At 38.3% G+C, this 23,163-nt stretch overlaps 1 protein-coding gene across 3 annotated transcripts; it reads left to right on the top strand.

The window, feature by feature from the left end:
• Nucleotides 1-32: 32 nt before the first annotated feature.
• On the top strand, nucleotides 33-17,611 carry Dtwd1 (DTW domain containing 1). Of its 3 annotated transcripts, XM_013510297.1 has the most exons (6): nucleotides 40-129; nucleotides 4,442-4,600; nucleotides 4,904-5,224; nucleotides 9,421-9,564; nucleotides 10,784-11,036; nucleotides 17,285-17,611. In XM_013510297.1, exons 3-6 carry the CDS (start codon nucleotides 4,961-4,963, stop codon nucleotides 17,530-17,532), a joined length of 909 nt encoding a protein of 302 aa, XP_013365751.1. In that variant the 5' UTR covers nucleotides 40-129; nucleotides 4,442-4,600; nucleotides 4,904-4,960; the 3' UTR covers nucleotides 17,533-17,611. The 3 variants fall into 3 exon arrangements, with proteins under 3 accessions (XP_005376748.1, XP_005376750.1, XP_013365751.1); XM_005376691.2 differs by lacking the exon at nucleotides 4,442-4,600 and having other exon boundaries at nucleotides 33-129; nucleotides 4,906-5,224; XM_005376693.2 differs by lacking the exon at nucleotides 9,421-9,564 and having other exon boundaries at nucleotides 37-129; nucleotides 4,442-4,601; nucleotides 4,906-5,224.
• The last annotated feature ends 5,552 nt before the right edge of the window (nucleotides 17,612-23,163 follow it).

Genomic DNA, 23,163 nt, shown 5'->3' with positions numbered 1-23,163 from the left:
CTTGGTCCCGCCCACCGGTGTCTCCCCGAAAGCGCTCCGCCGGTCCGTCGCGGTGCTGTCCGACGCGCACCTGGGCCGGGGTGGAGCGGAAGACGCGTGGAGCCGCGCGCGGGCTGGCGGGCTGTGCAGGTCTGAGTCCCTCCAGGTCCCCAGGGCTGAGCCGGGGTCCGGCGGGAGCCGTGGCCAGGGCAGTGACCCTTCCGTGTCAGGACCCCGGCGGAGGTCGTGCCGGCGGCCCCTGGAAAGGGACCCTGTGCTCTGCGCGGGCGTTTGCGCTTGTCGGATGTTGGGGGCCCAGTGGGAAAAAGGCTCCCAAATTTCTCCTCTCACTCCCCAAACAATGATTTTGGAGCTTGGCACCCAGGAAAAGCCTGTCCTTCCGAGTCAGTCCCCAGGCGCCAGTCCTTTGCAGTCTTTGCGAGCCTCCCAGGGGTGCTGAGCACGGAAGTGCGGCCGGGCCGGGAGCGTGGCCGCGCAGGAAGCAGGGGTGGACGCGGCCCGGATTGCCCCTGGGGACGTAAGACAGCCACGGAGTGGTGTGAACACTTTCAGGAGCCAGTCCCACAGACGGGGTGATAAAAATTGGTACAACATGAGGGACTCTTTGGGCACCATGGAAAACAGACCAGACAGTGCCCACTCCATGGCGGATGCTGTGGGTGGAGACGCCAGACCAGTACAGAAGCATGGGTTTCTTGGTTTTTAAAAAAATGAATGTTGGACCTGTATATATTAGAGGGCCCCGTCTTAAAAATATGCAGTAGGAAACAGATCTTTTGGCAATGGAAGGGGATCCGAAAATGCTGGTGGTGGGGCGATAAAAAGAATTAACATATATTAAGTACATATACCTACTCCCTAAGATGGCTGCAAACGTGCTGTAAACATGTACTAGTAAAAATTTAAAGATACTCCACAAAGAAAATTTGAAGTGAGTTTTACATAGCACTGAATTGGTTCACCGTACAGGGTAGAGGGATTTCACGCAGGCTCCATGGAGAAGTGGGTTAACTTACTGTGATGGAAAAGGTGGGAGTCTTTTCCTTTGTTGTTTTGTGTAGGGAAAAAAAAAAAAGTGTCCAGGCTGCCACTTGGGCCAGGCTGCAGATGGCCCTTAAAGGTCGTTTGTCAGGTACATCAGTAGCATTGTGCTTACTGTATGACCTTTCAGAATGGCTTTGTTTAGTTAAGAAATATTTGTAGAATTCCTCCTATTTCACAAGACTCGGGAATATGTAAGATTAGGAAAGAATTCTAGGATTTGAGCTTTGCTGAAGTTTACTTTATACTAAGTACATCTTTCCATATCAGATGTGTGGAACCAATAAGTACTCAGAGGGAAAGAGGTGGAAGAGATTACTGTAGCTTACTTAGGGAATGTCAGGGAAATGAACCAGAGTCCTGACTTTGGGTCTGAAAATAGAAGGTTGTGTGCATGGTAGAAATGATGCAGCGTGGTGAGTATAATTAGTTTTTTGGAAATTGCTAGAGGGAAGAGTAAAAAATTAATTTTTTCAGCTTAAATTGTAGGCGGTGGATACAGAGATGCTAAAACTGTCTTTTTCTTAATAACAGCCATTATGTTTTCTAAGTCTTCTAAACCCCAACTCCAGTTACATTTCCCCAACACATTTTTGATGCTAAGAGGTACAGCTTGAAGATTTTCACTAACCATGTTTGCAATAAATTACTCGTGCACATTCGAGGCAGAGTATTGGCTAGGGCGAGGCACATTCCCTGCTCACAGGATTTGAGGGACTCACAGGCAGCTGTCCATGATTTACAACTGTAGCCACTTCAGCGATAGATGAGAGTGGACAGGTGAGGTAGTGAGTCAGAGACATTTTCCTTTGTCTCCTCGAAGGCATTTGTGTTGTTTGATTTTGCAGAGGAAGGTTTCCATAATATCTGTTTAGTTAATGTGAGTAAAAGGCCTGTGAAATTCAGGGTTGTGTTTCTTGAGACATCTCAAAATCCAATGCAGGTTGTGGGCTCTACCATATTTCCAAAGACTCACCAGTAGTTTTTGGTTGAGTATCAGGCAATCACATTGACTTTGATGGTATCCACACGAAATGCATTCTTCAGCCCCACTGGGCCTAGACCCACTGGTTCCACATGCAAAACCAGTAAGTAGCCACTGAAGTACCCAGGGGAATGAAGTTGTATTGAATCAGTCTAGTCCTTTTTAGGATAAGTCCCATGCCCTGAATAACTCAGAACTGTTATAGCTTTAAAATAGTTCTCAGGAAGGACCATGAGTGACACTAGAACAGTCCAAATCAAGAGTATAGCTGAAACGTAATTAGCTTCCTGAGTGCAACAATGCTGGACTCTGTTGGTTTGTAATAGCTGACACTTGGTCTGACAACAGTTGCTATAGGATCTCTTCCCAAACTTTTTTTGGAACTGGGGTTGAACCTAAGGCTTTCACACTAAACTTCACATTCAGTGCTCTTTTTAGTTTTTATTTTGAGACAATGTTTCACTAAGTAGCTGAATTGCCTAGGCTGGGTTCAAATTTGTGCTCTTTGCCTCCGCCTCCCAGAGTGCTGGGATTACAGCCACCATGCCTGCTTTCTTCCCCAGTGTTTAAGGTGGCTTATGTTCTTCAAGGGAATTTTATATCTTAGGATGTCTTTTCTTGGATCTGTAACTAGATTCTGCAAAACACCTACAGTTGCGTGGAAAATAAGGTTCTGCCATATGCATTTTCTAGGGATAAGCTATAAGATTTTCATCTTTTCCCCAAAGGCTTCTGAGATTCCAAGAAAAGGTGGCAGTTATGTATTTACACTCTCCTAGTCCCCAGAGGTATGTTCACAAGACTAGAAGCCTTTTTTAAGCAGCTGATTTGGAGTAGCAGTCAGAAGTAAATAATATTTTCCATTTGTGAGGCAGGAAGAGGGGATTGGACCATCAGTTTCAAATACTGCTTTCTTTGAACCCCTTCAAATGTAAATCTGTGCCTAATCCCTATACAACAAAAATACCTACTGTGTGTATTTTGGTTTTCTTCTTGGGTAAATTTGGCAGGTACCTTTTCCTTCAGTAACCCGCATTCTTTTTTCACATTCTTCATTTGGGTCTCAAACTCACTGGGATTTACAAAACAAAACAAAAAACTCTTGAGTAATTAAATTAGCATCACAAACTTCTTGTTAGCTAATTATGTTTTATGTTTGTCTGGACTTTTTGTTCACTTTCTGTTTGGGAGACCACAAAAAATTTCCGATTAGAGTCACAGCCTTTCTCCTCTTCGTGTTTGTACTGAAAGACTTCGTAAACACCACAATGTCATAAGCCTTTGTAGTAAGAGAATCATTTTACAGCTGTGGAATGCATAGCAAATCAATAGAGCCTCAGTCTCTTTTCTCCCTTGGAAGATATCTTGCATCCAGGGCATGCAAGTAATGATTGTGGCAGCCATCACCCTTCTTTGAAGAAAATATTAAGCAGGAATGTTATTTTATTATTTTATTTCTAGTACTAAAAAATCTGAATGGTGTAGTATATTTTTAAAAAGCATTATATGTTCTTTGAATGTGAATGTTACTCTAAAAATTGAAAACTTCTAAAATCATGTACTTGACGTTATGGGATACTTTACAAATTATAATTGGTAGTAGATGTCTTTTTTTCGTGGTATGTTTTAAGTTGGAGAAGAATAAATATTTTAGAACACATTTGTGTTAGGAAAAACAAAGTGTCTTATTTTTTCTCTGCTCTCACACCAAAGTCAACATGGAAAACACCTCAAAGGATTTATGGATTTCTTCTCACCAGCGCGCAAGCAAATCTGCAGTAGATAGCAGTTGGGAGTCCTGGAATTGAATGCAGTTCTGACTCTAGCTGGAGATTGTATCAGAGCCTCCAGTTGAGGGTTTACACCCCAAGACAGCGCCAGCTTTAGACCCAGTTGCAAGTCGGGGCCTCCAGAACGTCTATGGCAGGCTACACATGGGGTTTTCCATAATCCCCTCCGCAGATTCAGTTATGTGCTGGAGTGGCTCACAGAATCCAGGGAGAGTCCATACTTGTATTTGGAGGACACAGGTATACGACTAGATGAAGAGATGCAGCGGGAGAAGGCGAAGTTTCCCTGGTGCAGGGGCTTCACCCCGTGGAGTTGAAGTGTGCTTCCCACCTGTCCTGTGGCCCCAGTTGCCTTTCTGTGAACCTCCATGTGTTCAGCTGTCTAGAAGCTCCCTAACCCCCTGCTAGAGATGACACGGTGGCTAGTTGTCTGGACGGGGAATCTCAGCAAGGCCTGTTTGTTAGATTCTTTGACGTTCCTTCCTGCTGAGCAGGGGCCGAGCACTTTCTGAAGTAGGGTGGGCAAAGTTAATGGGAGAATATAAAATGAGTATTTCTATGACCTGTCTTGGTGAAGGAGTTATATATCACAATATTGAACTAACTTTTATTGATATTACTGCAGCCTTTTAATTTCAGTGGAGTTCACCATGAGATTTAATGTCAAGCCCTATAATGTTAATTCAGAGTAACAGTCTACAGAGTTAAATATATTCCTGCTGACATGGACATGCAACCATTGAATTCATTTCTAAAACATAATTGCCATCTCTAGGACAAAAAAGGTACTAGAAAAATGGATTGTCAGTACCTGAACTTTACATTTGAAGTAATTTTTCTAAGACAGTACTTGCCTTTTTTGGAAGGAATGGTCCAAAAAGATAAATATTGTTTGGTTTTTTTGAGTTTATTGCTTCTTGGTTTTATATTTTAAGGCATGCCAATTTAGTGGTTTTAAAACTCACTAATATTTGTTAATAGTTCTAGGACCAGCACATAGTTGTGAATTAAAGTGAGTAATTTTTTTTGTAGAGACAGTGAGTAAAATGTTTCCTGTTTTAATTTTGCTCCTACTTTTTTGTTTAACAGCACACCTATGATATGTGTTTTAGAAGTAGATCTTGAACTGTGACTTGAAAGAAGAATGTCTGTCAGTCCATCTGTATTTCTTCAAGAAAGTGAAGAAAATAATGTAAAATCTGTGGAAACAAAGCAATCACAAACTACTTTCATAGCTTCAGAAGACCCCCTTCAAAACTTGTGCTTAGCATCTCAAGAAATTCTTCGAAAAGCTCAGCAGAGTGGGAGGTCAAAATGTCTCAAGTGCGGTGGCTCAAGGATGTTCTACTGCTATACCTGTTATGTCCCAGTTGAAAATGTACCCATTGAACAGATTCCAGTTGTGAAGGTCAGTAAGATTTGTTCAAAAGTAGGAAAATAGAATTTGAAAAGATGTTTCACACATGCCTGTTCTAAAATAATTGATAAACTTGATAAATATGTCATTATGAAAACAGATTGTCTTAGTGGAGAATTTAGTCCTGCAGGTTACTAAACCTGTTTGTTTTTCTTCTCTCAGGAAAAACACCTGAGTCTGAAATGGTTGGTATTTTTAGTGAAATTAAGTATTTTTAAATTAATAGTTATAGCATTTACAATATAGGAAAAAAGTATAATATACACATGAATACTGAAAAGACAAGTTCATAAGCTTACTTGAAGTTTCAAAAACTACCTCTGGTTGTTTCACTGCTCTTGAGAAAACACTGTCCTAATCAAACTAGTGTTAATTTTCCCCTAGGCTTTTGTGACTTAGCTCTGTGCTGTGTGTAAAAATGGAGCAGATAACAATGATCTAAGCTCAACTAAACTAAAATATAAAGGAGAAAAGCCTGTTTGTTGCACTGTGTTGTAGTGATTTTAAACCAGATTTAAAAGTTCATTTGAATTGATTGCTTACATATTTTTGGTGCCTTCCAAGACTGCTTCATATAGGTGCGATGTCCATAGATCATTATGCATGATCAGAATTTATTGCACGTATCTTAACTTCTGTAGCACTGACCCAAATGTTAGGAATAAATCAAATAATATATAGAAGATGATTGGTATCTGTTAGGACTTTAGAGAGACCATATTGTGTACATGGTCCCTTTAGGACTTGCCAGTGAGGAAGTAAATTGCAGCTGTATTCCAAAATTCTTATTGTGCTTTTCAGATTTATTTAATTTGAAATATGAAAAGCACTTTTCCCTCATTTTCTGCTTGAATTTTAGTTTAGCCTGTGTGTCATCTTTGCGAGGCTGTGGTCTCAGGGATCTAAAGTCACACATTCAAAGGAATGGAAAATTTGCTGACCAAAAATAAGGAAATACCTTAACAGTTTGCTCAGAAAAATTGAGAGATTGAGGTTAATGATTTTTTTTTAAGTTTCCCATTATCTTACGGGAATGTTACACTTCATAGTTTTCAACTATGGAATTATTCTATCTTCTGTTTATATCATGGTCACATAAAATATTTCATTAAAATTTTATCTGAAGAGTTACTGTGTTCAGAAAGGGTTGCAGATCGGAAAAATAAAAGCCAATGATACATTTATTGGTCTGATATTTTCATAGAATATAGTAACAGAAGAGTATTCTTCCAAATCAGCAGGTTGATGTCCACTGTTTAGTAGAAATGATTCAAAATATTATGCCAAGTGTTTGATCAATTCTGAGTGGTCTGGACTGTACAGAGTTTTCTAAACTGTTTATATTTTAGTGGCCACATATACAATTTGTTATATTAACATATATTAATAGTAGTAAAACAATAACATGTTCTAATTCCTGCTGTGTATGTATGTATGTGGTATTGGTGATTGAACCTAGGATCTTTGAACTGAGCTACATCCCTAGCCTTTTAAAAATTTTTAAATTTTAAGACAGGGGCTCACTAAGTTGTCCAGGTAGAGCTTGAACCTGTGATCCTTTTGCCTGAGCCTCCCAGAGTACTGGCTGATTTTTAATGAATCCTTCAACATTTGCTTTTAGATAGCCTGCTTGGGAAGGCGGGATGACAACGTAATGAGTAAGTCCCCCAAGATTTAAATTCTGGTCTAGGGAATAAATTCATAAATACTTATAGTTTAATGCAGAGTACGAATTTCTTAAACCAGTAAGAAAATGAACTTAAAAAGATAAATAGTGCTCTTAGGGTTGTTCAAAAAGGGAAGAAAAGAATCAGACAGTACAAAAATTCAATTTTATTAGAGTCCCAGCTTAAAAGATGACTTTCTAAGGCTTTCTTCGGTGTGTTTTTTGGAAAGATGGTAATCAGAAGGAAAAATGCTTGGGTCTCCCTGCTAATAGGACTTTAGTCTATTTGGGCAGAAACGTTTGTAGTAAATGTGTAGTAGGAAACATAAATATTAGAGGACCGATTGATACTCTTTTTATATTCAAAGCCAACACCTCCATTCCAACTGCCTTCTCTACCCTGTCATTTTCAAAGTGTATCTTCCTGTAAAATGTGTGAATTGAAAGACATTTTACTTACTTGGCTGTTTCTGTGCTTTGGTTTCATGGTGTTAGAAATCTCAGGCCAACTCAGTTAGAGAACTCAGGTTCACAAATTAGGCAGAATTGTTTTATACTTGAAGATCGCAGTCCATAGAACTTTCCCTTCCTATTGTGTTGTTTAAAAAATAGTCTAAGTACATTTATAAAGTTAATTATAAATGCATAAAATTAATTAATAACAGTCCTGTGTTCTTGATATAAATTTTGTCTTCCAAAATAGCCAGGATATTGGTTGGTGACAGCTTTTAGAATTTTCAACTCTACGCCTCAGCCATGTAAGAAAGTCAGTTTTATTTGTCATAGAACACCTTGTCACCACCTGCTCTTTTTTTCTTTCCTCTTTCCTACTACCCCTGGGATAAGATAATGCTGAGCTGATACTCAGAGACCTGAGGAGAGAGGGAATATAGTGTCAACTGAGACTGAGCATCAACCAGAAGTAGACTGATGTAAAAAAAAAAATTTAAGAACTGCCTACTTACATGGTAAATTTTCTGTAACTAGGTGTTGGTTTGACAGTTTGAACAACTGGCTCTAACTTGTACATGATTACTAGGCCTAAGTGGGGGGGGTAGGAGATAAGTCTTCGAAGCCATAATTGGAAATTATTTGAGGTTCTAATTTGTGGGCAGGGGTCCTTCTAGGGTATATTACTTATACCATACTGTGCTCACATGACTGTCTAGAAAGGAAGAAAACTATGAAATCGGGTCTTCTTAGTAGTATACAACAACTGCTCGTGTAAAAATAGCTTTGAAACTAATAATATGGATGAATCTCAGGATAATTGTTCTAAGTTAAAGAAGGCAAATGAAGAGTGCATGGTAAATGATTCCATTTATATAAAATTCTGGAAAATGCACACTAATCTAAAGAGGCAGCTGATCACCTAGGACTAGGGGGCGTAATTGATGGGGAGGAGCACAGGAGGGGGAACTGGAAGACCTGATTGTGGCAGATCATTCTCTTGATTGTTGTGATTGGTTCACAGATGTTATATACATTGAAACTTTAATATTAGATTGTACACTTCAGATATGTGTACTTTTAAACCCAAGAAAAACAACTTTCTATTCCAAGGTAAATTTGTTGCATGGCTCAGGGTAAATCCTAGATTCCTACCTCCTAATGGGGGTGTCTAATGGGGGTCTGGAGGTTAGGGAGAGTACCTTGCATAGAACAAAGTCCTCTTAAGGTCTGAAATGAAGAACTCATATCGGGAGGGTTGCTGGTATAGAATGGAGGAGATACGACTCAGCGTTCGTTTTCGTAATCATGTCTGAACACAGGACTTGTGTGGGCATTAGAACAAGAGCTAAACCAAATAAATCAAAGTGAAATAATAGAAAAATCTAATTCAAGAAGTTTGAGAAAGTATTATTTTTGCACAGAGGCATTATGTAATCCTTAACAAACTGTGATCAGTAAGGGAAATGTTTGGGCAAGATAATTTTGTAGAGAGGTATTTGTGATATAGATTATACCCCTTAGACCTATTCTATTACTGTTTTCCTAGTTGGTAATTGTTTAATTTATGCTGTTAAAATGTGCTGCAGAAAGTCACAATGTTTATAACAAAGGATAATACTGCTGATCTGAAAGGGTATAGAACACAATTTCAACTTAAATTTTAAGTCTGAAGTAATGCTCAAACTTGAATTTCCTTTTGAAATACCATAAAATAAATAAACCTCAAGTTTATAGGAACTATAAAATATGTTCTTGGCATAGATACTGAAATGTGAGGATTTGGACTCAACACCCATATAACCTAAATGGTTCTTTGTTTTAAGAGCAGATTACATGTTAAATAAGTTGGAAATCATTGTTCTAGTTCATGATTAACAATATTGAGGAAGAAATGTGGGTTTGCTTTAGGACTTCTTCCATTCTTTATATTCTGGTCTAGAAAAGTTTGACTTTATGTAGGAACTTACTGTGAGCTTGGTGTTTAGCTGTAAAGGCCATTTTTATTAAATGCAGATTGCAAATCTTATATTTGTTTTGTTCATTTGTCCTTTTTTTTCTTTTACTTTAGCTGCCTCTGAAGATTGACATTATTAAACATCCAAATGAAACAGATGGCAAAAGCACTGCTATCCATGCAAAACTCTTAGCACCTGAGTTTGTCAATATTTACACATACCCTTGTATTCCAGAATATGAAGAAAAGGACCATGAAGTAGGCAGATTTTTTTTAACAAGTTTTCAAAATGAATATAAAAGTAGATTTCTAACCCCACTTGAATTTGCTTGAACATGATTTAATATTTTTCTTAATATCTGGTTTAATGCTCATTAACATTAATCAACATGCATCTTCATCGATATTTTCACAGGTCAAGTGATCCTAAACTCATATACTTTTTTGAATCTTTTACTAATTTTTAATAGTATTCTTGCTTTATTTTTTCAGGGTTTTATTCTTTGCCAGTATTACTGTACCTGCTTTTTTTTTTCTCTCCTCACTGTTCTATGACCTATCCTATAGGTAGATGGTCTCCCTTGATACACACTGGCAAACCAAATTAGAAATGTTGGAATGTCTCCATAAGAAGAAAATAAAGACTTAGTTAGAAGGATTTTCAAATCCTCCTTAAGTTGAAAGTGTTAACACATACCCTTTGTAATATTTCTTTTGGCTGCCTAGATGTCTTGTTCATTTCTACAATCTTAATTGATTTTCACATGCTGAAGTTGTCACATGAATGGAATATTCCTGGTCCTCTTGCTGATAAATGATTGTATAGTAGAGCTGAAAAACATCAGGCCTTGGGTACTTCTAAAAGAAGCGTGTAAACCCTTTCAGGTTTCACACAGGCTCTGTTTAGGTATGGTTAATGTAGAAACAACATAAAAATTAATACATTCATTTGTTCCAGAAGGAACTTTATAAGGTTTTTTACTTTCCTATCTCATATACTTTGGTCTTCCTACCTACCTATCTGTATAGTTGAACTTATTTAGAAAGTTGCGTTTGTAAATGATACCTGAGTTTTGGATCTAGGAATATGTTTGTGTTTCCTGTTCAGCTAGATATTGTTTATATTGATTAAATAGAACTGTACTGTACTACTTAACCCGGTGATGAGTAGCGGCAAGTATCATGTACTTGCCCTTTTATAAAATGCTAGTTCTTTGATTTAAGGTACTATTAACACTGCCTTCAAAATCAGTTCATAACTTATTTTGAAATAATACTTTTAGGTAGTGTATTATGATTACAAATTATTGGGGAAGAGGCAAAAACTTTACCATACATGTAAGAAGTCTACATATAATAGAACCAGCCTAATGCTTCTCAGATACTCAGCATATTTTTTCTTTAAAGTTTTAAGTTAATCACAGTTTATGCTGAAAATCACAGTAGCATATGACTAACCTGAATTTCTTTGTTTTAGGTTGCACTTATTTTTCCTGGCCCTCAGTCTATCTCAATAAAAGATATTTCTCTTCATCTGCAAAAAAGGACTCAAAATAAAGGCAAAACTGATGACCTTGAGAGGCCATCTATTAAACGCAAGAAAACTGAAGAACAGGAGAGCTGTGATTTCAGTGACGGCAAATGCAAAGGCACAACCCTGAAAAGAGTCATCTTTATAGATAGCACCTGGAATCAGACAAACAAGATAGTCACTGATGAGCGGCTTCAGGGTAAGAAACAATGTCAGACTTGCAGATAGTGAAAGAATTGCATGCAGTGTCTATGTTTGCCACATTTGTTTTATTTCTTTCTATATTTTATGTGTATATATGTATTCCTATAGCATATGTAGTTTTGGTTGAAGCATTTGAAGGGGCAGGCTTTGCAATACTACACCCTTAAAAACTTAAGTATGCATCTTTTAAAAATAAGAATATTCTCCATGATTAATACAATCCCATTATCACTCTTATGAAAATGAACAAAATTCTGAAATATTATCTGATAGACAGTCTGTATTCAAATTTCAGTAACTGACCCAGAAATATCTTTTATAGTTTTTCCCCCTTGACGCATCATTTCAACTCCTCACATTTCATTAGATTATTCTGTATTTTTAGTCTCCCCTAAGACAGTTTCCTTTCTTGTGTTTCTGTGACTTAGAATTTGTGAGGAGGACAGGTCACTTTGTCTGAGTATCTTACCGTGATTAGGTGCAGTGTGAACATTCCTGGCTAGTGTATTTAGAAGTAATGATAAAGTCAGGGTTATTTGTGCCCGTTCCAATTTTTACTTATTGTTTTGGTGTAATTATTAATAGTATCTCCTTTCATTGTCAGAAATGGACCTGTTTAACTGATCATTATGTGGTTAAGCAATTCATAAGAAGTTGTATACTTATTGTTGTGTTACAGCTAGGGGTATATAATACAAGTCGTTCTAGTATTTGTGATAATTATTTGATTAATGTGATGATTGTCACATCTCTGCACTATGAAGATTTATTATTTTTAATAGTAATCTGTGGAGTGATGCTTTCATAGATATTTTCTACAGCTTTTTAGCATGCATTGATGATGGTTTAAATCAATTACATTGAGAATTAAAAGATCGAGAAATTATATATTGTTTCTTCCATGTGTGTTAGCTGTCCATCTTTTTCTTTCTTCTTTTTTTTTTTTTTAAAGACAGTCTTGCCACATTGCCCAGGCTGGTCTTACAGGCTTCCAAGTGGCACGATAGGCACACACCGTCATGCCTGTGCCTAACTAGCGAACGTTCTTATGCAGGCTTCCTTTTTCCCTGTTTTCTTTCTCTTTCACACTACATCTTCTCTCTCTTTTTCTGAGATGGGTTTTCACTGCGTTGCCTAGGCTGGCCTCAATACTTTGGTCATCCCACCTCAGTCTGCAGTGTAGGTGAGTACAGCTCTTTGCCATCCTGCCCAGCATACACGTCTTTTTGCAATTACCTATTTTCTTTATAATTTAATGTACTGTAAACTACCATCGTTGTGTTCTTTTAATGTTCAAATTGTCTCAAAGGAATGCCACTGAGAATGCTTCAAAATCTTCCTGGCATGGCTTCATCAGTGTTTATGAATATCTCAGATTCGCTTGGAATTTTTCCCTGCCCAAGAACTGGAATTGACCATTTTTCTAAAACCCTGTGGTTCCTTTCAATAGGAAATGATAATAGAAATTAAGGTCTGGTAAATTCATCTCTTCTTGGACTGTCATTGAGTCAGTGGATGGAGCCAAGAAAAATAAATAGATATATGGATTCAATGGATGCTCCCTATTCAAAGTTAATATTGTAGGAATCGTTTTTCGTTTTAAATTTGTGTCCCTTTCTCTTAGAGTGAACTAGTTAGTTCCTAGTAGCAGTGGTTTGATGTAGTTCCGCTGCTCCTCCTTCAACACACTTAGCAATTTGAAGTGGGAGCCCGAACTGCCTCTGCTCCCTTGTATCTTACAGTTCTTCAGACTTTCTCAGTAGTTCATCTAAAAACTTCAGTTATTTTTTCCCCTAGCTGTTTGATAGTTTTTGTTTGGTATGAGTAGAAGGCAAGAGAGCTACCCAGTTGATATTAAGCAGTTGCCAAAAGTCCCGCCTAGCAGTCTCTCTTAGGCTATTGTTAGAAATGAACATCATCTAGAAGAGACAGTTCGTGCCTTTCTGGTGTCTGATTTGTGTTAATCAGTCCCAAGCTAAACTGTGTGACAGCACTGCATTTAATGAGCTTAAGTCATAGAGTTTTTCATGCGAGATTTCCTTAAGTGTTAGCAAGGATGCTTGGCAACCCAGTTGTCTCTCTGTGCTTGTGTGTGTGTGTGTGTGTGTGTGAGAGAGAGAGAGAGAGAGAGAGAGAGTGTGGGGGGAGAGAAAGCTGGGAGAGGGTGGACTGCAGACCTTTAAGGTTTTGTTGTTGTTGATGTTTTAATAAAGATGAATCCCTGAGGTCCTGTTCTTTGAAAGAGGGAAAGAGAGCCCTGCCTAACACATTCTCTTGAATGTTTATAGTAGTTACTGCTCAGTTTGGAGATTTTTCTGGGCCATTTTTCTTCATTATTACCTTATATGGTAATTACAAGGATCAGATGAAAGAACATAAGTGAAAAATCCTTGAAAAAACTAAAAAAGGAATTACTTTGGCACTATTGAAAGTCTGTTGGCCTACAATCAGATTTGCAGATTTCTGTTCCTCCTTCCCACTTCACATAGGAAACATACATTTCGGTTCTGCACTAAGTCACAGTTTTTAAAAGAGATTTCTGAATCCCTTCAGGGTCCTGCGGAAGTTCTAGAGACTGCTTCTCTGCATGTCCCTGCCTCTCTGGCTGCTCATCGCACTCAGGAAATACGAGGGGCTTTGTGCATGTGTATAACTGCTATGTATGCGAGTTATCAATTTCTGGATAAACTGAGTTACATGGGAAACAGTCCACATTTATTACAAATCATTGACTTTAGGCTTTAAAACTTTTTATCATTTGAGAGGGTTAAGCTGAAAACTAACTCAACCTCATTTTAAACCTTCAAATGTAATGCATTAGAAATTGTGTATCTCTGGTTGTATTGTCAGTGCTGAGGTTAAGAATCCCTTTAAAAGTGTAAAACTGAACTATTTTGATAAACTTTACAAGAAGATAGCTTGACGTTTTACCAGTGTCAAAATGCAACACTGGAAGGTGGCGTGCTGCGTTCCGTCATAGAAGGTCAGCCTAAACCTGTGAGTGTAGAGTGAGGGTTACTGTAGGACGCTTTGGGGAAATGCTGAAAACAGGTGGTTTCCTTCTGTGGGAGGGGTTCCAGATGACTAAAAATGACATTATTCTGTAAATTTGCTATAAGACTATTCAAATTCTATTCCCTTATTTTGACTTTGTTGATATACCCTTGAAGGTGGTGCTTTTGTTCATACTGTAAGTATTGCCTAGACTTCACTCATACCGTAAGTGCTGTTCCTCGTACACAAGTTTATTGACTTATAGATCCTGCTAAACCTCCGTAAGTGGAGAGAGCATCTGATACACCCAAGTCACAGAACATCCTCGCTTAGCAGCCTGCAGGCCACAGGCGTGGACCACAGGGCTGACCATGTGCTGCGTCCCTCTGCCCCTGCCCGGCATGTGCAGAGTGCTGAGTGCCGAGTGCCATGCTGCCTATCGCCAGCCCAGGAGGAGAGGAGGCACTGCAGGACGATTTCTACTGACTGCATCACCTGTGTGCCTTTGTACCAGGAAACATCCTGGTCAGGATGTCTGGACGGTCTCCTTCAGTTCTAATTGTGTGCAGGTGGGCTTAGAATTTCCTTATTTTTCAGTTAAGGAAATCCAAGCAGCAATTTTGGAGGCGAAAGCTGCTTGTAAGTCTGTGCTTTAAAAGCTATTGATGACTAAATGCACTAACAAGAGAATTTTACATGTATATGTTGAACTATTAAAAATAATAATTTTATATAATCCAGTGTCTACATATTTCAGTAGTTTTTAAAGGTTCTTATATAGTTCCCAGCAAATTAAACAAATTTTTAAAACAGTTTTGATTAGTAGTAATAATCACTAAATCATCTTTTTCCTGAGCTGCTAGGGATTGAACTGAGGACTTCACACTGGGATACATCTCAGACCTTTGTTTTTGTTTTTTAATTTTGAGACAGAGTCTCCCTAAGTCATCAGGTTACCTAGGCTGGGCTCAAATTGTGATCCTCCTACCTCAGCCTCCCAGAGTGCTGGGATTATACGAGTATACCACCATGCCTGGCTTAAGTTCTTCATTTTATACTTAACATTTTTAAAGAACATACTAACATTTGAGAAGCCAACATGTTTTAATAGTTATTTTTAAATTGGATTTTATGCCAAAATTCTATAGTAAGATTTTAATTGTATCAGATATAATTTTTTTAAAAAAACTTTAGCAAAAAGTACATACCAGCATCTAATCATTATCACTGTTGAGAAAGATAATCAGATTTACTTTATGTATATTATTTTTACTTTTTGTAATGAGAACATATTTTTGTATGACATGTGTAATTAAAAAGTAATTAAAAGATAACTGGGGGGAAAAGTTCTACTTTAAACCAAAAAAATAAATCATTTAACCCAATAACACCTTTCTTTTTTATAGAAACACAAGTTCTATACTGGAGAACATATTTCAGCATCTCTGTATATTTAGAGGCTGTCAGTAAAATTAACTGAAAAATAAATAATCATAAAGTGAAATAAAAGCTTTTAATTGAACTAATTACTGAGAACATTTTTGAATGTGTATCTTTACCTCTGGTTGTAATTAATGAGTACTGTAAAAAGGCTGAGTTTTGGGTTTTGTTGTCATAATAGTCGTTAGTCTTTGAGTAAGGATTGTAAAAATGGAAATGTTTTCAGAATACCTAGATAGAATATTCTAAAGGCAGAAGGGCTTTTGTGATTTGTCCACTCATTCTGTTACAAATTTCTTTCACATGGATAATAATTTTAAAATGTAATCCAATAATCAACCCTCTCACTCCCCACAGAAAACAACAACAAAGAATAAAACACCTTTGTGTGTATTTAGTGGTAGAACTGGGCCTGGAAGTAAGATTCCTTCTTTTCATTAAACTTAAATACAACTTAACCATGCTAGAAACAGGTTTAAAATTCTTCTAATGATGCCACAGCCCCCATGGATAAATATAGAGCAAGCTACAAGGCATGGCGTTCAAAGGCAGTCATACTTTCAGTTTCTCCAGTCTCTGCTGCCATTCTCATATGTGTGATTCTAGATATTTTAGCTATTTTATTTTCTGGCATGCAAGAAAATTTTTCTTACCCTTATGAATGTGATACTCCCATGGCCTTTACTGCCCCTCCCTTACCTCTTTATCCATCAGGTTTTAAACAGAGGTAGCAACTCTGGGAGAAACTTGTAGAGACTCCAGGAGTCTCCTCAGTGCTGCCACTGTTCCCCAAACCTATTGAATTTTTTATCTGTTTATCTGTGTTTCCCATAATAGATTATGTGGCAGAAAATGCCCACAATGCTTCTTAATATCCATTCCCTTCTCTCATATTAACAAATACCCGTTCTTTCCAGTGTGGTGTGTGTCCAGCCAAAAACCATTATCCACACTTCCTCACAACCAGGATAACTGTGTGAATCGTAGAAGGAAACTAGGTTCTGTGGCAGATTTTTCACTTGTCTGTTTGTGTTTTTTTTTGTCTTGCCTGGCATATGTACCTCAGTGGAGGCTCTGGTGATGGTGGGTGGGGACATGGGAGTCTTGAGTGCTTCATAATCTGTGAAGCCTTCCTAACAGCGCAGGTGCCTCCCCTGTGGAGTGTGTGTGTGAAGTGAAGCGGCTACTTGTTCAGAAGGCCCTAGCCAGGTCTCTGTTACATGCAGCTGAATACAAGTCTCTAACAGATGGTCTGGGTTCTTAGGAGCGTGTAATTGAGGCTGTGTGGTGTAATGTGGCAGAGCTAAGGCCACAGCTCTGGGTATTTGTTCGTGAAGATTTAGCCTGAAATGACAATCTAGAAGTATATTTGTACCAGCATTAAGGACCAGTAAGTTGCCAGTCTCTCTCAGTATGACATTTTAACTATAAGTCAGTTTGTCAAGGGCATGAAACCCTTTTAAAAAATGGTGAATTTAGTCTTGTCACAAATCATAATTTAAAAAGACACTGGTAGATAGGAAATAGAAATAAATAAATATTTAAAATATTAACTATTTTTAATCTTTTGCTACAAGGTCTAAGATGTAAAGGTAACTGTCATGGATACTATTTCATGCTGAGTCTGTGTTGCTTCTATATATACCTTAATGCACTTAAAACAGTATCCTATTTGGATTTTGGATTGGGGGAATGTATCTATACTGCTTTTTAAAAAAAATCCTTGAAATAAAGAAAACAAATTGTACCATACTCTGTGGGTGAGAAGTATTTATATTTTTCTTTTCTTTTTCTTTCTTTTTTTGGCAGGGTTGTTACAAGTGGAGTTGAAAACAAGAAAAACTTGCTTTTGGCGCCATCAAAAGGGAAAGCCAGATACTTTCCTTTCCACAATTGAAGCCATCTACTACTTTCTGGTAGACTATCACACTGATATATTAAAAGAGAGATACAAAGGACAATATGACAATCTTCTATTTTTCTATTCATTTATGTACCAGTTGATAAAAAATGCCAAATACTCTGGGGCTAAGCAAGCAACAGAACTTACCCATTAGTTGTTTACAAGCTACCTGTCATTATATTCTGCTAAAATTAATAAACTTCTACTTGTGCTTTTTGTTTATTCTTGGGAAACAATTGTGTGTAATGCTTGCAAGACCACTTGAAAAAATTCCAGTTTAATTTGCTTTACCTCATATTTTTAGAAAGGAAATTGTATCCGGGGCAAGTTTCAGAGTTAGTGTTCATTGAAAAACTTATTTTAGGAGCTGTCTACTTAATTTGCTTAACTGGTAGATCTCAGCTTCAGTTACAAATGTCCAATTGCAAATAGTTTTACATATATTTTAATATAAAATTATAGTTAGATATTTATGTAGAGATCTTTGAATCTGTTCAACTTTGCGCCACCTTTGGATATAGGTGAGGTCAGAATCTTTGTGTAGAACAAAATAATTGATACATGATTTCCTTGAGCCTAGGGACAACACCGAGGCAGAACTAGATGTCTAGTTCCTGGTGCCCTTTCTCTGAGTGCACACAGCCTGCCTTTTACATCTGCCTGGCATCTCGCATCTCACTTAGAGGAAAATTGTTAATAATCCTGTGTTCCTGCCATGGGGATGTGCATATGACCTCGTTTAGCAAGCTCAGCGCCCCAGCACGTCCTAGAAACTCACTGCTCGCGCGCTGAGCACCTGAGCCGACTGCGCCAGGGCCCTCTGTGGTAAGTGTTTTGGCCCCTGTAGGAGGCAGTGTGACACAGTGGTTGCATGCGCAGACTCTGGAGCTAGCCATCTGACTGGAACTCTGACCTTTCCTTTTCCACTTACCAGCCATATGTCAGCTTTTTCACTCGTAATGAGTAATAAAGTAGTTACTTTGTTGGATTATTACAAGGGATAACTGATTGTGTATAAGGGTCTTTCAGCAGCACCTAGAAGGTAGACCAAAGTTGGATTTCTTTGGGCTAAATTTGGACTTCCTGAGCCAAAATCTGTTGCCATTTAACTTGAAGAACTACAAACCAACTAAACATAGAACGCGTAGGAAAAGAAAAAGGAAGAATAATCCCATCTCAAAGGTGGCAAAAAAAAAAAAAAATGATGCCCATACTTCAGAGACGCTGATTTACAAGTAAATTGTAATTACTTTATTGGGTGATTGTGAAGAATAACTGATTGTATAGAAGGGCCTTTCAGCAGCACCGGGGGTACGAGTGCTGTATGTGCGTTTACTGGGCCAGGATATGGCTCCGGGCCTGTCTGGCAGGCACAAGGTCATGAGCTTGATTCCTGGTACCCCCAAAAAAGTGTGTGTGGGTGGGTGGGTGTGTGGGTGTGTTTACCATTTTCATTACTTGGAATTGTGAACAAGGAATGATCTAAGCCTGGACCTGCTACTGTAAATAGCCAATCTTAAAAAGGATTCTGAAAAGGAAAGGTCGGGTAGGCAAAAAGAGAAACAGGCGTGCCGACATCATTTAATCACAGGTGTGAGTGCTCAGGAGCGAAGCCCGGCTGTGCTGGCTCGCCCCCTGGACCCACCTCACTCTCACACGGCTGTTCCTCTGTGAGATAAGTCCTTGGCCTCCGGCTTTTCTTCTGATTCGGCAAACAAGAAACAGCAGCAGCAGACTGGCAGTGGAGAGGAAAAATGAAGTCATGTATTTCTGTGGCTCCTGCCTTGCCGTGGTTTGACTGGTCCCTCTCCAGAATGCTGTCCTAGTAGGGACCCTTTCCCTCCTCTGCCTGTTTTCACTTTCCAGGCAGTAATGGGTTCCCCTTGTGACTAGGTCACTCTCATGTTCATTTCTCTAAACCCTGCCTATGCCTTTGTACATCGTCACTTTATTTCACTTCTCAGATTCCCCATTTGAAGTTGCCTTTGGTTTCTTCTGGGACTCTAATACATTAGGTGTGGGGAATAGCAGTACATTTACCAGCGTATGTACGCTGGGACATATGACATGTTTTATGAAAAAGATGTTTGCTGCGCATTATATTTCCCTGTTAGGGATTAAAAAGATATATCATATTGAAGATTCTGAAAAGTCTTGAAAGAAACCTTCTGAACTTTATTTAAGTTAGTATGCGTTCACTTACTTGAATTTGCATATTACCATCCAGGGGAAACAAGCCATTTTAGAGAAATTCCTTATTATATATATTTGGCAACTGAAGGCCAAAAAGGTTACATAATTGCTAATAGTTTTCACAGCGGCAGAACCTAGTCTACGGTCTAGGACTTCTGATTTAGTTTGGCCCATTGAGATCACCACTGTATTATGCTATTCACCAAAAGGGATATAAGGTTTGAACATCATTAGCCCTACAGTCTTAGCCAAATAAACTAACTGGCTTACTTAGTCAACAATTATTTTATAAGAATGGAATTAAAATAGATTTCTTCATGTTTAAAAGTTGGCTCTGGATATAGAGGCTTGAGTCGATTTAAGCAGGGCCAGAGTTGGATTTCTTTGGGCTAAATTTGGACTTCCTGAGCTAAAATCCATTGCCATTTAACTGGCTCTATAAGCCAAGTAAACATGAAAGGAGTAGGAAAAGAAGAAGACTAACCCCGCCTCACAGTTGGCAAAAGAAAAAATGATGCCCACACTTCAGAAAGACTAATTTGTAACCAAAACCAGATAAAATCTCAAGTTCTTTCCAAAAGAAGATAATACCTGTTAGAACAAGGAGTTTGCTGTACTTGATTTTCTGTGTGTGACACACTGCAAAAATGGTCCTACTTCTTTGCTCTCTGTATTCATGGTCACCTCAGGTTCCTTTGAAATACCCTGTCATGAACATGGCCGTATGCATTTCCAAAAATCTATTGCATTTTTTACTTTGGCGCTTCTGCTGCTTCCATATAAAGCTGCATGACTATGCTAGTCTGGCAGGAATAAGGCACCCATGGAGCAGAACGGGGTTATCTCTAACCCTAGCTGAATCCTATCTATTTTGTCTGATAACCAACCAGCTAACCGCCAAACAGGTGAAAGATCCTCAGCCAAGATCTACTGATACCTCTGTGGGCAAGAAATGTCTATTGAAGTTTAGCTATTTATTATACAGCCTTATTGTAGCAATTAGATAGTCCACCTTTGGATTCTGTATCAGATACGTCAGAAGCACATGAAAAGGTTCTCAGGTTCACTATTTCTTGGGCCCTTGACCACTCCCTTTGGCTTAAGTACCATTTTATGTAGTGACAGGTGGCCAACAGGCTTATATGATTGCTATGCTAGAGGTCAACTAGGTGCGTGACTGTGCTACATACCCAGAATTTCAGGCCCATCTCAACACTTCTTACTCTATGAAACCATACCAAAGGGCTTTTAATTGTAAAAAGGGTTGGGGATGCAGGCTGGAAAATTAGTGAAGTTAACTGAGTCAGTGCACTAAAAGTGTCTGGTAAATTTCTTTCCCTTCTGACAGATTGTTTAGAAGCACTGTCTTCATCCATCTTGTTCAGAGATGTGCCCTGTACCTAAGCAAGTGCATTTTCCAAGAGATCAACAATGTCTCTTCAAGGCTTTCCATGAAACAGCGATGGTAGCTGTACAGTAATCTCCCACTATGCATTTGCTTTTCATCTTGCTTGTTCTATTTCCTTCCCTCCTCACTTTTACAAGCCTGGATTGTACCTTCTAATAAAGTACAGTAGTAGGTTTAATCTCTCCCTCAGGCTCTCTTTCCTGGGGAAGCCAGGTGTTTTAGTCTGGATTTGGTCAGAAAGCAGACTCAGTACTAGTATTACCTAATTTTAAGAGAAGCTTAGTAGAGGAATTAGAGTTCACCTGAATTCGAAGCTACTGGGGGAATGAAGTCTGGAGGTTGCAGCAGGGAAAGATTAGAGAAATGGACATCCGCAGATGCTCAGCGTACCCATAACTTAGTCTGTAGAGACACATGTAAATCTTAAGCGTATCAAGCTTCTCATTCCCTTAATCTTTGTAGCAGCCCTTTTGTTCGGCCAACAATATCCTTTTAATCCCTTCAGAAGTCTTAAGAGATGTCCAGCATATGGCTATCATCTTTATTAGGTCTTTTCCTTTAAGCCATTGAAGCCATGTTGATTTGGTTTTGTCCTAAAGATGTGTGTAATGATCACAGTTCATTTGATGAGAAATAATTTAATTTTCTAATCCTGAATATCCTAGATTCTGCACTTCCTTTTAATTTCATTTATATACCCACTTCCTTATTTTGAGGTTGCTTTCCTACAGTAACTTACCTATGCCTACCAGCCAGCTTAAACCATGTACTACAAGCTATGTTGTGCACTATATTTAATTTTAAAATAACATTAAAGGAAAGACAATAGTGCACGTACTAGCCATTACTCTTTGTTATAAAGGAGAAGGTTGAAGATTATTTATGTAACAAGTACTGTCAGTTCACAAAAAATAAGGGACATCAGATAGGTGGAATGAAAATCTATTCATACATCATGTATTAATCTGTACCTACATTGCACATTATTATATTGATGTTGAATTCTCATGTGATTTCTGAGGTGGGCTAAAGCATTTTCTCCAAATTATCTTTAACCATTATATTTTCATATTATTCCCCTGAGGCACAGACAGCTACAATGTTATTTTACATATTGTTATAGTAAATTGCATTTATTTCATTATTGTAGAATGTTGTGCTTCATGGAGAAAAGTGACTCACCTGTTTCGATTAATTCATTATCTGTGACTTCAGTTTCTTTATTCAGTAATCCTGCCAGTATTACTGGAGTGAATTAAGTAGCTAGTCAAACAACGAGACATTGTTTTGTCTTTCTTTCTAAAGGTCATTTCTAACCCTAACATGGAGTTTGTTTTTTTCCACTTGAAGAAATCTCTCAGAATGATGGAGATTAAGAAACTAAGATTTAGGATCAACCCAAGAAGTTCTTCATCTAAATAATGAGAGTTATACAGAATGGGACTTCAGGGTGGGGGATGAATTCCTAAATTGGAGGATGTAAGTCTTTAGAATGAAAAGAAAGACATAGACAAAGGCCTAGAGAGAGGAAAAACACAACAAGATTTCCAAGAGAAGTAGTAGGGTCATACATAGAATCAGCGTGTCAGAGCATTTGTCAAAAACAACATTGGAAACTAAAGGACATGGGCTGATGACTTCTACTCGAACTTTATCTCTACTCATACTATCAATCAGGAATTGTTCAATTTGAAAGCAGAATTTATAGGAACTAGTTCCAGCATGGTACTTGTAATTTTTTCTAATGGAAGGCTGACCAGAGGATGTAATCAAAATCCCAGAGGAAAGACCCAAGCAGCAACAATGAATTAGGAAAACACTCTCAGACAGAGAGAATGAACAGTGATTAAGGACTAACCCCTCCCTGTATAGGGAGATCTGACTAAAGTTTTATTTTTATGTCTCACTTTTTCCTGATTCCCTTTCTGTGGTGTCCCTGTCCTAGAAAACTCTGAGAGCGAAAGGCTATTCCTAAGTATCTGCACCTAAGGCGTAATAACTGAGGCATGTTCTTCATATCTGGACCTGACTGAGACAATTTTCATGATGAGATACTGAATTTAACCCCTGATGGGGTAAGAATTTTAGGGTACAGAATGAGCATATTTTTGCAAGTAAGTAGGACAAGAACTGTGGCCAGAGGATGAACTGTAGTAGCATTCAAAAAATAGCTCCTAAGTTTTC

The sequence above is a fragment of the Chinchilla lanigera genome, unplaced genomic scaffold (genome assembly GCF_000276665.1).
Source record: "Chinchilla lanigera isolate Chin_1 unplaced genomic scaffold, ChiLan1.0 scaffold00008, whole genome shotgun sequence".
NCBI lineage: Eukaryota > Metazoa > Chordata > Mammalia > Rodentia > Chinchillidae > Chinchilla > Chinchilla lanigera.
Note: the sequence above shows the minus strand (reverse complement) of the source record. Positions and strands in the feature narration are given on the sequence as shown.